Source organism: Cyphomyrmex costatus, unplaced genomic scaffold (assembly GCF_001594065.2).
Source record: "Cyphomyrmex costatus isolate MS0001 unplaced genomic scaffold, Ccosl1.0 scaffold340, whole genome shotgun sequence".
Classification (NCBI taxonomy): Eukaryota; Metazoa; Arthropoda; class Insecta; order Hymenoptera; family Formicidae; genus Cyphomyrmex; species Cyphomyrmex costatus.
Window position 1 is genome coordinate 87,660 of NW_017277557.1, and position 16,566 is coordinate 104,225.

At 30.0% G+C, this 16,566-nt stretch overlaps 3 protein-coding genes across 3 annotated transcripts; 1 reads left to right on the forward strand and 2 right to left on the reverse strand.

Annotated features, from left to right (window-relative positions):
* Positions 1–763: 763 nt before the first annotated feature.
* Positions 764–4,653, reverse strand: Rad60 (DNA repair protein Rad60). Its single transcript, XM_018542663.1, has 7 exons — positions 4,442–4,653; positions 3,595–3,694; positions 3,094–3,142; positions 2,239–2,395; positions 1,420–1,599; positions 1,157–1,301; positions 764–1,087 (listed from the first exon to the last, which is right to left on the reverse strand). The coding sequence occupies exons 2-7, from the start codon at positions 3,662–3,664 to the stop codon at positions 792–794; spliced, it is 897 nt and encodes a 298-aa protein (XP_018398165.1). The 5' UTR covers positions 3,665–3,694; positions 4,442–4,653; the 3' UTR covers positions 764–791.
* Positions 4,654–5,909: 1,256 nt separating this feature from the next.
* Positions 5,910–11,268, forward strand: Dus3 (Dihydrouridine synthase 3). The gene is made up of 6 exons (XM_018542647.1): positions 5,910–5,927; positions 6,091–6,260; positions 7,961–9,266; positions 10,410–10,777; positions 10,865–10,993; positions 11,068–11,268. The coding sequence occupies exons 2-6, from the start codon at positions 6,175–6,177 to the stop codon at positions 11,138–11,140; spliced, it is 1,962 nt and encodes a 653-aa protein (XP_018398149.1). The 5' UTR covers positions 5,910–5,927; positions 6,091–6,174; the 3' UTR covers positions 11,141–11,268.
* Positions 11,269–11,374: 106 nt separating this feature from the next.
* On the reverse strand, positions 11,375–14,690 carry LOC108776110 (uncharacterized). Its single transcript, XM_018542623.1, has 4 exons — positions 14,676–14,690; positions 12,370–12,597; positions 11,856–12,005; positions 11,375–11,595 (listed from the first exon to the last, which is right to left on the reverse strand). The coding sequence occupies exons 1-4, from the start codon at positions 14,688–14,690 to the stop codon at positions 11,428–11,430; spliced, it is 561 nt and encodes a 186-aa protein (XP_018398125.1). The 3' UTR covers positions 11,375–11,427.
* Positions 14,691–16,566: the final 1,876 nt, after the last annotated feature.

Here is a 16,566-nt window from a genome sequence, read left to right on the forward strand (position 1 = left end):
ATCAGTATGTTATGTACATTATGTATAATATAATAATGTATCACAATAAATATATGATTCGTTGTTGTTGTAAAAATATCTTTTGAAAAATTTTATTCCACAAATCTAATATCATAGCGTACAACATTATATCAGTAAACGTAATCCAAAATGCAAAACCAACAATATACTATATTTAAATATTAAATCTTATAGGACTTTATATGTGAAAAACACAATTTTGATTTAATATATTCTTATAATACTAATAATTAAAAATAAAATCTTAGTAATAAATATTATCTACTAGAAATGCCATTTTATTTTAAAAATTGATTTACATATTTATTGCTTGTATCTATTTATTACTTATACTTGTTTTTTTAAGAATGTATACACTTCTGCAAATAACTATTTATATTAGTAAATAGCTTACACTAGTAAGGCCTCTTTAAGAATTAATCAGTCACCCTTTTTACATTAAATTATAAATGACAGGCATATATAGTTATCGACATGATAATAATTTACACGCGGTTTTAAACATATAGTAGAATGCAGCTACAATAAAAGAAATAAGAAATTTCAACCTATCAGATAAACCATTCATTCCAGTATATCCAATTTCTGATAGCTTGAAACTTGTTATTTGTTATTCTTCATTGTTAATTCCTTATTTTTTCTGTTGTGGCTGCACCTTAATATACAAGGATGCATAGTGTAATACAATAAATAGTTATTACGCTTACAATATAAGATGAAAACAATGTAAAAATGTATTAAAAAAATTTAAGCTACCTTTTTATTATACATTACGCAGATATGTGAAGATCGATACATGCTTCTGTTTCGAGATCTAAGGACTCTGGAGTGTCTGATGGATTTATCTGTTCTCCATCAAAGTAAAGTTTCAAATTATTCTCCTTCACACCAAGTTGCTCAGAACAATTAGCGAATAGCATCTTAAATGGTTCATCTTTCTTAAGTGGAATAATCAAGGACTGTTTTTTGTTCGCAGTTTGTACTTTAATAGTACATATGTCCTCATCATTGTTCTCCTCCTTATCCTTGGATAGTGTGTTCATACCTGGATTCACTATCCCACCATCTGCAAGTAAACATATAAAGTAAACATTGCATTATTATATTAAGATTAATGACTAATTTGTATACGAACCGAGTATATCTATAATGGAAATTTCGAGCGATGCAGGGGTATCGGTATGGTGGACAATTTTATCCTTTTTCATGATTAGGACTTCATTTACGGAAACTCCTTCTAAATTGGCATAATGCTCAAAAATACCTTTGAAATTATCATGCTATAAAACAACAGAAAGTTATCATAAATATGTATTATTGTATAAATAAATGATAAAAATAATTGTACAAAATTACGATTTGCCACATGTTACTAATTAACATAATTGAGATGCATACTCTACGCATATTTAAACGATCAATTCTATTTGATCGCCAATATATTTTTACATCTATTTCATAATTGTCATCTTCGATGTAAGTATCATCATCTGAAAGTGTAACTATATCATTGCAAGATTCAGACTGCTTTTCTGTGTCTATGATTTCCACATCGTATTCTAGATCAACAGGCAAACGCTGAAACATTATAAAAATTATATATTCTCTTGAATTAAACATCGACGCGTATTCTACAAATTATATATACGCAGGATACTTCAGAATTTGAGATAATACTCATGTGTAGATAGAGCGAACTAAACTCGAAAAGTCCTCTACTATTTTGCAATTTTCATAATAGTTTAATTTTTATAATAATTTCTAAAGTTCGCTCATTGTCAGCACGAGTTATTTTCTTTCACCGTGTGTAACTATTGCCATTTGTATATAGTAAACGATTTTTTCACCTAGATCATAATCAATTGGCATGCATTTGATAATAGGTTTGGATGCGCGCTTATTTAACGTAATTAATCTTTAGAAATGAATATCTCGTTAACTGTTGCAAAAATTGTATAGGATCTTTTGACCGAATTTAGACTGTTTTAATTGCGACCGCTATGTCAAACAATTCGGCACATTCTATAAATCTTTGTATATATGTATGTACATTTGTGTGTGTGTGTGTGTGTGTGTGTGTGTGTGTGTGTGTGTGTGTGTGTGTGTGTGTGTGTGTGTGCATGCGCACATTTAAAAAAATATAAAAAAAATTACCCTTTGCCTAGTTCGCCTATCGACAGCTCTAGTAATAATTTTTGTAATCCTTCTACCTCTTACCGTCCTGCTTCGCGTTTGTATTCCATCGATATTTATTTCATCATCATATACATTTTCATTATTTATTTCATTATTTATTTCATTATTTATTTCATCCTTTATGTTTTTACCATGATCATTACCGTTCATATTTTCACATTTTGTTTTCTGCGTAATGCTGAAAATGAAATAAATAAAATATTATACAATATGATAAACAAAGGGACATGGAAACCAAGTAGAATCTGAATGTTGAATGATATTTATAAAAGAAAATATTGTATTAGATTGAATCATCTGATTCAAGGCAAAGTTGAAACGTTTGCATATTTGTACAAATGATAGTTATTTTTATAAACATTATTCAGTATCCACTTAACTTAATTCAATTACAAAATAAAAAGTTGTGTTAAATATTCAAAATGCCAATTAATATATGAAACAATTATATTTAAATTTCTATTTAAAAAATAACTTGTAGAGTTAATACTTTATTCAAAGAAAACAGATTCTCAGCTCTGAATAAATTTTTTATCATAAAATGTTTTTTAAATAAAGATTTAAATATTACTTTTTCATTAATTACAAATATTTTAACTATTTCAATTTTACTATTTAACAATTAACACACTTAAATGACCAAAGCTGAAACCAAAGCTGTTTGTATATTTATATGATCAATAGTTACTTTTTATAAATATTATCCAGCATTTAAATCTTCTTTAGCTTTCATGTTCCCTCATTGTATTTAATTTTAAACTATTTATGTATTTATTACTTTTAATAATTATAAATATTATTTATGTAATATAAAAATATCAGTATTCTGTAATTAATACAATATTTTAAAGTAATCATAATTTATATAATAAGTACCTCTCCTTAAGAGAAAGTTCCACTCTTTGAAAGCGATGCTGTTTCAATGCTAAAAACAAAATATTATATTAAAGATTAATTCTAAATATCAAATACATGGCAGATTTGCTTTTATTTCTATATACTTGATTTTCATAACCAATAACAGAACACATATTTTTTAATTAAAAGAACATATAGGTTTCTTAATTGTGACCCAACAAAGTTTTTTGTCATTAGTTTTATTTCTTTTAGAATTTGTCAAGCTTAGAACTAAAAAATAAGATTATAATACACATACATATAAAATTATTCCAAATCATTACTATTTAAAAATTCCTGTATAGAACAGTTGCTTGCAGCAACATAGCTACACTATTGCAATGTTAAATAGTACAAGAATATTGCAGCAATATTATTGCAACTTTTGTGCCATATTATTAGGAAAAGTCTCTGAATCATTCGGACCCATATGTTCCCATAACAAATTAATATAAATGTTACAAATAGAGAAAGTGTTACCTCTTAATCGAGCAACAGAATTTGTATATGGATCATCTTCATCTGAAGAACTATCTGTTACATTATTCATTATGAATAATGTACAATGTAATACAGTTTCCTAAAATACATAATACAAATTATTACAAATGTCATATTATGTTGCAAGACAATAAAATGTTCCATCTCATAAAAATATCAAAATAATGGTGAATTATTCCTCAATTAATCAAATATATATAAATATGGCATCAAATCTAACACACAATAAATAACTGCATAAAATGAAAAGGAATAACAAATCATAAAACTATTTTTTATTACTCATTCGTCGCTTACCAATCACCATAATATTAAAATAAACATATTACTTAAAGTGCGTTCCATTTCTTGCATGATGCGCATAATGTATCGTTTATCCTTGTTTCTCACCAAATGTTAAACAAGGACAATGGATGCATCATGCGCGATACGGAACGTACCTCTAGTGCAAACTAAAAGAATAATTATTTAAAAATAAAATGTTTATTCTTGGGTCTCTCTGTTTTTCGTGGCTGAACTAATGTACATTTTTGGAACTTAAAATGAGATAAGTGTATATTTAATATCTAACGAAAAAGAAAGTATCAGTACAGTTTAGTATAGAAATAAAAAATAGATCTCTTGCAAAAATAAGTAACATCACAAGTATAACCTCAAAGTCAAATGTGCCAGTAATCAGCTGTGCAAAATAAAAAGGATTCAATAACAAAAACCTAAAATCTGAAAATTGAAAAATATCGATTTTATTGTTTATTCAACACTTAGCAATCAAAATATATTAAAATAAATGTTTAACTTAATTTAAACTCAATACTTTACTATCTACCAAGATTTTGATCGAGTTAACTTCTGCGGCTTCGTATACGGTCTGCACCCAACCCAATCCTTTTCAGGGATACGGCTATAATTTTTAATTCGCACCAGTCCGCACCCAATTGCTCATAAATTACTTTTTCAATGAAACTTTTGTAAAATATAAAACAGAATCAATAATATAAAACAGAAATCACAGCAACTGTGAATAGTTCGGAAGATTGAAAAATAAAGTACGTAATACCAAAGAGTCTAGAAAGAAAACTTTTTAAGAAACCTGAGAGTGGGTAGACATCTCGGGCTTTATTGTGTATGCATGATACCAAACCCATAGGATAATGTTCACGTTTTTGTGGTTCTCTGCCAGTATCTAATCCAAGTAATAGTATGGAATAGAACCACAACAACTGGATATATGCGTTCAGTAATAGCAAATCTGAGGCGTCGGAATGCTCTTATATTATAGCATATGTCACGTACACTATAGAAAAAGAGCAAAACTCCGACGCCTCAGTTTTGCATTGCTATATATATAATATTTTACATATTGTGCCAAAAAATTTTTTAACACTATTTAAAATAATACTTAGGGGCCAATTTCACGATTTTGCAACTGGGTTATAACCAATTTATAACTTTTCTATACCCCTCCCCCCTCCCGTTCATTTTAGCACCCTTTAATATCTATATAGGACAATCGATAGAACTCTTTAGGGGCTATCAGAACTCTAAAAGGCTAATTCTACAATGTGTTTTTTGTTTTCTGTTTCTTGCTGTTTATATCTCTGTTTGTCTCTTGGTTTTTTGATCAAGAAGGCAAGAGACAAACAACAAGAAACAGGAAACAAAAAGCACATTGTAGAATTAGCCTAAAAAAATATGATGGATTTCCGAAATTTTTATTTTATAAAAATATTTTTTATTAAAAAAAATTTTTGTTCGGAAATCTGTCGACATTCTGACACAAGAGTTCCAGTACTTAGCTCCCAAAGAATTCTAACTATTATCTCTAATAAATCAATATTTGGAAAATTCTACTACTTTGAAATTTCAAACTTCGAATTTTTTTTTAATTCCACAGAGGTCAACAATTTTTTTCGAAAATCCATTATTTTTTTGAGAGGTCTGGTAACTCCCCAAAGAGTTCTATCGATTGTCTTATATAGATCAAGGTGCTGAAATGAACAGTATAGAAGAGTTATAACCATTTCAAAATGCAGAATTGTGAAGAATTGGCCCCCCTCCCTCCCCCCGTTATTTCAAATCGTGCTTTTGTTGCTTCATCGGACTTCTTCCTAAATTTGTTAGACTCTTATATAACTCTGTAAGGAGCAACCAGAATTTTGCTTATTTTTTATCGTTGATTTATCAACGTCGATAAATCATCGATCGATGATAATATCAATGTCGTAATTGCCGATATCATATTGTCTTGTAAGTTATACTACGTCGTACTGTACTCTCTCTCTCTCTCTCTCTCTCTCTCTTCAGTTCACGCAGTAGGTATATAATAATTCGAATTTTCAATTTATAAAATGTCAAGAGAATATAATTTCGACATGATGATATCTATTTCAAGAAATGTGATTTTAAGAAATCATTGAGTTTTAGATCATAAGATTTAAACCATGAATTTTTAACTTTTAAAAAATTAATGAATAGATTGACTGACAGAGTCAGTTGCCCAGTTTGATCGTGGTCCAGTCATCGGCATTGAGATTTGAGCGTACATACACGTGTAAAGAAATGGCAAATTACAACGAGAAATGTTCAGACTGTTCATTCGATTATGGCGAAGACAGGCAAAAGGGTGTTTGCCTAATAAAAGAAGAGTAAGTAGACTTCCCGGATGACTCACGTTAATATAGGGAATGAATTTTATACAAATATATTTGCGAATACACGTATTCGTTTCTAACCTCTAAATTCCTTTATAGATTTGTAGAAACAGATTATCAATCGTCTATTTTTGTCTCTTAATTTAAATTTTTTATTTACATTGATAAATGTAATTATTTATTGTAAGATATTGAAGAACTTGTTCTTTCTTAATTTTTATTTAAAAATTAATATTTTATCATCATAATATATAATACATCAAATTTTATTTAGAATATAGAATATATTTGATTACTTCAGCTTACATTGCGAAGAAGAAATTTGGTTTACGAATATAAACTTAACTTATTCATCCTTATTATTATTCTATCGCTACTATATATTTCTTATTTTTCATATAATAAATTCTTATATCTATTTAATGACCTATTCAGAAAGATTTCTTATCCTTACAAATCACAAAAATATCATGGAACACAATCACAGATGCATTCTATTATTGCTACCTTAATTTGATGCTACCTAATTTCATCAATTTGTGTCAACTTTCTCTGTAGTCAGAACTGGACATGTATTTGAAATATTTTTATTTAAGAAACAGTATTTGTGAGATCATTATGTTTTGTATTATGCATTTCAACGGAGCACATGCAAATATTCTATATTTTCTATTTCATATACTAAACATGTAAAAGTACTTTGTATTTTATATTTCAGTATTAACAACGAAAAAAAAAAAGGATTAAAAGTATTTTATATTTTATATTTTGAAAACTAAGATTAACAATTAATGTTATTATTTGAATTACAAAATACAAAAAATTTATAATTTTTTTATTTTATGTACAAAATGTGTAATACTTTTACATAAGTATATATTTTGTATTGCCAAAACTATTTTAAATAAAAGTATTTCAAATGTATGCCCAGCTCTATCTGTAGTTTTCTCTGATTCTGTATTCTTTTTTCTGAGCCCAATTTCCTCATATTCCAAAGTTTAGTCCATATTTTCTTTCTGTTCCTACCTAATATCCTGAACTACCTGCTTATTTTCTGATAATCATCAATATAATTAATGTTCCATACAATCTATACCTACTCCACAAAATATCTCTTTCCTCATTTAGCTAGTATGGCCTGGTCCACAACCTTGCTTTAAGTGGACATAAACTTAAGTGCTAGGTGATGTCATATCCATCCTTAAACTTACTTTAATCCGTAAAACATAAACTGTAAGGAAATGTGGAATGCCCATTTCTTAATGCTGTAATCGATTACTTTTGCAAATTTAAAAAGCTTACTTAATGCTTAAAGCCTAATGATTAAAGCAAGGTTATGGACCAGGCATTTCACTAACCCTCTAAGACTCTCTTATTTCTACCTTATTTAAATTTTTTTCCTTGAACATTTTAGGTTTCTATTTTCTATGTCGAACTGCTTGTACCTTTCATTATATCTAGCTATCCTTAACTTGCTATCTTTTCAATGTCTTTGTGCATTTCTTTCTCTTTTAATTATTTCATCTTCAAAATTCAAATGAGATTCTATGTATTAAATATATGACTATTTATATATATACAATAAATTTTTGCAGACAAGCACTAATGTATTTAAAAAACAATTATGTAATATTTGTTATTTATTAAATATCATTTTATTATCTTGTAACTAATATATGTATCTGACATTGTAGATTTATTATCGAGGACCATATAAGACAATTAAGTGGTCAGTGCTTGACAGAGATCAATAAGCAGAAAGTATCTACGGATGCAGGCGTAGAAAATACAGATGCATCATTGGACGAAGTACCTGCTAAGAAACCCAAATTGGAAGACAAGAGAGAGAAGCTTAGAGGACAAAATAAAGCAAGGCCACCTCCATTCAAAGCTTCCAGGGAATTGAGTTTATGTCCGTGGATCGCGGATCAAACTGCAAATGAACCAGAGAGAAAATGCTCGAATCAGCGCTGTACTTTCTTGCATGATCGAAAGGAGTACCTAAAGATCAGACCAGAAGACATAGGTACACAATGTTATATATTTAATTTGACTGGCAAGTGCCCAAGAGGAACCACTTGTAGAATGGGCTCAAGACACTTGACCGAGGATGGCTTTAACATTATCGACGAAAAGAAACTCGAGGAGTACAGCAAGTGTCCACCGGCTATCAAAAATCACTTATCCAAGGACTTACAAAACAAATTGCGTAAACGCAGGTATAATTTCTCCAGGGCGGAGGCAATTGTCAAAGCTAACGGTCCATCTATGAAGAAGATGCAGCAGAGTTTGAATAATAAAAAAAATGATACAAAATCAGATGTCACGATTAATATTTCTGACAATGGCAACGGCGAGAAAGTGGAGAAACATATTTCCCATGACGTGAATGATGAGAAAACGGAAACAGATGCTTCTAATAGCGATATCATGTGTAAGTCGAAGGAATTGAAAATCGGACCCGTGGACGACAGCGATTTGATCAGATTGCGACAATCAGAGAAAAAGACTATCGATTGGAACGGCAAGATACTACTCAGTCCTCTGACTACAGTAGGCAATTTGCCGTTTCGAAGGATTTGCAAGGAGTATGGTGCAGACATCACCTGTGGCGAGATGGCATTGGCGCCAAAGATACTGAAAGGCGCGCAGGAAGAATGGGCGCTGGTGAAGCGACACGAGAGCGAGGATATTTTCGGCGTGCAGCTCTGTGGCAACAATCCGGGAGTGCTGGCACGATGTGCACAGTTGCTGAACCATGAAATCGATGTGGACTACATCGATTTGAATCTTGGGTGTCCGATTGATCTAATCTACAGACAGGGAGGCGGCAGCGGTATGCTCAATCGATTAAACGTACTTGAGACCGTGGTAAAATCTGTTAGCCAAGTGTTGAACATACCTTTATCTATTAAGACCAGAACTGGAGTCTACATAGATAAACCGATCGCGCATAATCTAATGCCGAGGTTTCGAGACTGGGGTGTATCCATGATTACCGTGAGTAAGTCCGTAAAATTTATGTTTCTTGTTATATGAATCGGTCTCTTTTAAAAGACATTGCGATATTTGCAATGAATGAAATTTATTAAGAGAAAGGAAAAAATCTTCAAAAGATATATTTTAGATCACTATATAAATAAATTAAATAAATAAAAACAAATAAAATCTAAATATTGATGTCTAATAATATTTATATATAAATTTCAAATATCTCTTTTATAAAAATTCTTTTATAATTAATTTTATTTGAACATGTAATTAAATAAAATAAATACAATATAAACTAAATATTACATCAAAAAATATCAAATAATCAATTTTATCAAAAAAGATCTAATAAAACATGAGCGTTCTAAAAAAAAAAAAACCTCGGATTTTTCCAATCCTAAATAAACATCTTAAAACATTGCAAAGAACTTACTATGAAAAATCAGGATTATAATGGAAAAAATTCATATTATATTTTAATCATAAAAATATTTTTAAAAAAGGAATTATTCTCGGAAAAGTAAAGAGATCTTAGTTTACTACTTAGAAAAAACTAAATTTTTCAGACGATTCCTTTTTTATTTGAAAATGAATTTTCATAGAATTTTATCGATACTTTTAAGGAAAAATTTGAAACTTTATTTTTATATTTAAATTCTCTTTTTCCGAAAACATTATTTCTCTTATTTTTTTTTTTTCTTACAAAATGTTGACAAGGATAACAATATACGGTCCGCGTGTATTCACGTATATTTTCATGTCCCACAAATTTTTATATAAAAACATCAAAGACTCAATAGAAAACTATTCAGTACCAAAGAGTAGATCACTGATATTATATTATAGTGATTCTTTCTTACACTATAAATTTTATAGAACGCGACTTTATAATTGTAAAAGATGATAAAAACAATCTTATGAAATCCCTGTCTTTTGCTGATTTACACTGTACAGTTTGTTTGCGTTAACACTCCAATTTATTTTAAAATTGTATTAAAAAATTCTCTGATCCTATTTGGAATTTTGAACAAAAATGAAGAAATTCTCAAGAATCTTTTTTTTACAAGATTTTAATAAACATCCTGCGTTAGAGAAATATGATCTTTTTGTATTATTTCCTAAGGCTCATAATCAATTTGATGATTCTTTCAGGTTCACGGCAGATCGCGTGAGCAGAGATATACGAAACTGGCCGATTGGGAATACATAGAAAAATGTGCGATGGCAGCGCAGCCGATTCCCGTGTTTGGAAACGGCGATATCTTGTCCTTTGATGACTATTGTCGCGTGAAAGAAATCTATAATACGGTGCAGGGCATCACCATTGGACGCGGAGCGCTAATCAAGCCTTGGATTTTTACCGAGATAAAAGAGAAAAAGTTGATCGACATATCGAGTGCAGAGAGATTCGATATTCTCAAGAAATACGCGAATTACGGACTTGAGCATTGGGGATCTGACACTCGGGGCGTCGAAACTACCAGGAGATTTATGCTGGAATGGATCTCCTTCCTTCACAGGCAAGTTTGTCTGGAGAAGAATGTGTTTTTATCGATTAAAGCATTATTATTTTTTAATATGGATTTACATTGAACACTGTATTGCAGATATGTTCCCGTTGGAATTTTGGAGAGACCACCACAGCGGATCAACGAGAGACCACCGTTTTACAGAGGTCGCGATGATATGGAAACGTTGATGGCTAGTTCCAATTGCGCTGATTGGGTGAAATTATCGTAAGACTATTAGTTTGATGCATCCATTGAACAGTGTCAGTTTTGCCTATATTAACGAGTTTGTTTATTTTTAGTGAGATGTTACTCGGGAAAGTGCCTGATGGATTTCATTTTTTACCAAAACATAAAGCGAACTCGTGGAAATAATACTGCAGGAAGAATATAGTTTTATAGAGAAGTATTTCTCGAGATGACTAATATTTCTATTCTTCTACGTTGTTGATTTTCCGCAATAAATGTAAGAGAGAAGGATTTATCATGGTAAGCTGATTACGCGCGAAAGTTATATTCTGTCATTTGTGTTTATATATACATATATAATACAATGAATAAATATTTTTATGAAAGATCCTGTTAAGATTCAGAGAGAAGAGAGTTCCACGATATACTTTCACTATTTAATAATACATTAACTAACATACAATTTGACTAAATCAATAGTGTTCGTTTATTTCGCCAAGGCTAGTGACTGGCCACATGCAGTCACAACCACTGGCGATTTCTTTTGTGTATGGTTCCCAACATTCACTATTCCAACGTCGTCTGACCAAAAATAAAAGCCGATTTCTTTGCACGCAATGGAATGCCGGATAAACGCATTTCTGGAAAAAAAAAAAATGTTAAAACTAAAATCAAAACTTTGGTAAATAAAAGAAACATTTTCTCATTTTTCCGTATTTAAAATCGGCTCAATGAAAGTCTGACTTATCAGATTTATAATTTCTTGGAAATTGTCTTGCAACACTAAATATTTATTAACTTGCTTTTAGTCGATCTATATTTTTTTGTTTAATAAAAACTGCCGTTTTGAATCCATTTCATTGAATTTTCATTTATTTCACTGTATAACGTATAAGTTTACTTGTTCTAATGGTTTTATCATTCGTTCGTCTTCTCTCAACATCAAGTAGCCCTTACAGTAGACCTCATAATAATGTGGGGGTTGATACTCGTAATCGTCGTCGAAAATCTCCACTTTTTTTGTTATTGTTTCGCAAAGATTGCGATATTCCTACATAAATTGTAAAATGAATACACATTTATCTTAATACAAATAGTGACATATATACCATATATATATATATATATACATATATATATAGTATATAGTATAAATAATATATAGTATAAATATTAAATAATATAATTTAAATCAACAATAAACATTTTCGAAAAATAGATAAATTAAAAGAATTTGACAGGGATTCTATCTAATTTAATTCTCTATTTTCATAAAATTAAAAAAAAAATTTATTTAAATATTTTTTAGCGCTCTTTGTATTTTCTCGCTTTTGGCGTCACATTCTGAGATAGTAATGTTGAATGAACTTTAATGAAGAACGACCCTTTTTAGGAATTAAAAACAATTTACTAACGTGCATCATATTTCTGCTATGTCTGTTCAGCTGCTGTAGTTCCCTTGCTGTAGTTTCCGCGTCATAATATTCCTCCAGCGGATAAGAGACATCTCTCATTACCGGTATGTCACGTAGATAGTTCTGATAATTAAGCTTAGGACCAAAGCTGTCCCTAATTAACTGAGTACGATTTAGTGGTTTGCTCAACACGTAGAGCACATGGTTGAGGATAAAAAGTTCGGCAATCTGCAAACGAAATGTACATCTATCTTATAAAAAAACAAACAAAAAGTAATGAGAAAAATTTCAAATTTCTTTACTATGATATACTATAATTAAACTAGGGCTTGCTATTATACGTTTAAACGAAAATATGTTTACACATATAATTAGCATCCGTTTATTAGAAACATTTTCCCGAATATGTGTGTTTTAAATAGGGCTCCGCTATTATATGTTTAAACGAAAATACATTTACACGTATACTTAGCACATTTATCTACGAAAAATGTTTTTCCAAATATTTCGTTTTTTCATTATAAGCGTTTATCCCTTTATAAAAAGTCTTCCTAGTGTCACGAGGTGAAAACAAAAAATTTTGTTGGGTGTAAAAAAACGTTTAAGTGTAGTAAAAATGAAAAAATATGTACGTAGAATAAAAGTGTATTCAGATAAACGTTTCTAATAAACGGACATACTAATGATATGTGTAAACGTTTACCTACAAGTAAACGTTTTTCTAAAAGTGAATATAAATGAATAAACTTTTCACGTTTACACGTATTTTCGAGAAAAACTGAATAAAATCAGAGTCCTAGATTAAATACACATTGCAGATAAAAAATTGTGTTTTAATTTTACGTAAATAATAACAATCAATTTCAAAAATTTTTGCAGAGTGACACGCTGGATTATCTCCAATTTTGATCAAACTGAAATTGATTTCCCAGCAGAAGAATCCCAAGAATCTCAATTGGCCTTATACGAGTCATGCATGCGCGCATATCCGATTATTCTTTTATCAATGACATCGAATTGTCAATGTCTCTTAAGTATAACGTTGCGTCACTGATAAAGTCTAAACCTTCGATGGAGGTCTCAGTCAGCAGCCTTTAGCGACCCATCAAATCTGATGATGCGTAAATCGCACGCGCGGAGGGTCGACGTCGCAAGTGGGAATTGGAGGTAGGATGAATCATTCGTTTAGAGTATTTCCAACTGACGAAATGATTTCACACCGTTTGTCATATCGATGAAATACAATATGCGTATTTTTAATTTCTCTCATCTGTATACTCTTATTCCTATTCTTATTTTTTCTTTTCTAGAACCGTTACTCCAAATCTTGCCTTTTATGTTACGGGAAATTAAAAGGTGTTTCCATAGTTCATTTAAATTTTCAATATTTTATAACTACAAAATATGCTGATGACACATTTAGATTTTATTTACGTAAAGATCGCTTTAAAAAATCATTTACTCAGAGAAAATAACAATTATAGCAACTATAATAACTAGGTATACAAGTTTTATGAATCGTTTTATGGTTATTGCAACCATAAAATATTAGGTTGTTCGGAAAGTTTGTTTCAATTTTCCAACTCAAAATTGTATATACAACATCTTCGTAAAATATAAACGAAATTTCAATTTAAAAAAAGAGTTTTAAAGCTTGAAATCTTTATTTTTGAAAGGTTACTATATTTTTTTAGTATTACGAGTTTGAATATTATGATAATTTTCATATATAAAAAACTATGAGTTGAAAAAGATAAAAAATTTTCTTTTCAATTTGTGAGTCTTTTACGTGCCAAAAAAAAGTTACGAAAATTTTCGACTATCTATCGTAAAAGTTTGAAGCTTTCCCTGCAAAATCGATTTTTTAAAAACGTTCCTACATATGATTTTTTGTCAATGAAATAAAAAGGCAATTAAGAGTCAATATTAATTGTGTGAACTAATAAAACATTTAATATATTATAAATTAAAATAAAATATCAATAAATTCACACTTTAAAAGCGCACGCAAACATAAGTCAAATCATAACGTTTCGGCTGCATATTCGAGCCATCCTCAGATGAACATATAAATATTAATTAACGCAGTAAAACATCTTTAGTTAACGCAGAAAAAACAAGAAAATTACTATGATGGATTGTTATGTTCTAAAACGTTGAGTATTTCACCGAGAGAACAATTTAGCTCATCAAGCGATTGGAAGATCGTTTGTGATGTATCCCTGTGGTACTAATCAGGACACAAAATTAACGTTATATTAATAAAACAATGTGACAAGCAATTGTCCCTCTGACAAAAAACTCACCCTCAAGTAATCCATGTCGTTAAAAGAGTCATTTATTAAAATTCGGTGACAATCAAAATCGTTATTTCGTTAACACATTACAAATATAAGTCGTTCCAAATATAAAACTTTTATAACCGTCCAACTAACTCGACGTACAAAACTATAATGTTTAAGATTTTGGTAATGCAAAGTCATATCTTGTTTATAATAGGAATATATGCTTCATGCAGATCTAATGTGTCCGTTTGTAGGTTAAGACTGTTTTGCTGTTTTTTAATGTTGAGCATCTCTGCGACAATACGTTTCCCATAACACGGTTCTTCATCTAAAATTTGTACATTATTCCAATCGAACTCATGTCCTTGTTCCAATCTGTGACATCTGTGATGAAAATCTTAAACATTATAGTTTTGTACGTCGAGTTAGTTGGACGGTTATAAAAGTTTTATATTTGGAACGACTTATATTTGTAATGTGTTAACGAAATAACGATTTTGATTGTCACCGAATTTTAATAAATGACTCTTTTAACGACATGGATTACTTGAGGGTGAGTTTTTTGTCAGAGGGACAATTGCTTGTCACATTGTTTTATTAATATAACGTTAATTTTGTGTCCTGATTAGTACCACAGGGATACATCACAAACGATCTTCCAATCGCTTGATGAGCTAAATTGTTCTCTCGGTGAAATACTCAACGTTTTAGAACATAACAATCCATCATAGTAATTTTCTTGTTTTTTCTGCGTTAACTAAAGATGTTTTACTGCGTTAATTAATATTTATATGTTCATCTGAGGATGGCTCGAATATGCAGCCGAAACGTTATGATTTGACTTATGTTTGCGTGCGCTTTTAAAGTGTGAATTTATTGATATTTTATTTTAATTTATAATATATTAAATGTTTTATTAGTTCACACAATTAATATTGACTCTTAATTGCCTTTTTATTTCATTGACAATTTTTAATACTAAGAGTCCTGTATATTCGTTTTATTTTATATGATTTTTTGTTCATGAGTTATTCGCGAATTAAGTAAAGGAACATTTTGATTTTATTGTTATCACTATATATTTCTTTGAGTATTGAGGAAGATTTTATTGTTTATGAACAGGATTAGCTTAGTTTTAAAGCAAAGAAGAATCTAAATAAAATATTTAGCGAATTTATGATTTTTATAAAGTTTACGGATAAGCATAGATATTTAAAATTGATGAGATATTTAACATGATATGAAAAAAATTATTTTGCATGATAAACATGGGATATTAATAAAAATTCAAATTTATCTATAGGCTTTCCCGCGAAGATCGGCATTAGTTGGTTTGCAAGGTCGGCGTGATTGAGCCGATGTGCTGTATGATACGGATTATTCTTCTCGCGTCATCAGTTAATTCATACTATCGAAATGACGACAGAATATACGAGATAATGCGATCTTCCTAGCATTTACTTCGATTCCAAGTAACGTCAGAAGCAATAAATACTAATGAATGCAACAGTAAGTAATCGAATGACGAATTGACAATAGATCTCTTTAAAAATAAGAAATAAGAATGGGAATTGGCAGGGCTTTCAATTCAAGTTATAAATCGATTATATTTTCCATGTGAAACATCAAACGGACTCTTTCTAGTTCTACTCTCTGCGAGAGTAGAACTAGAACGAAAAGGAAAATAGGAAAAAAAAAAGTGGAAAGCCAAGAAAATATCTATAATGTATATTGTATCTAAAAAAAAGCACTCATATAAGAAAAAGAAGAAGAAGAAGAAGAAGGAGATTAAGTGATCTAGAAGAAGTGGGAGAACATGGACTACGTGCAAGCTTTCAACATCAACGATACGTTACATTACACACACATATACGCGACAATACTGTGCCAATGTGGGGTAGGTAGTTATCCA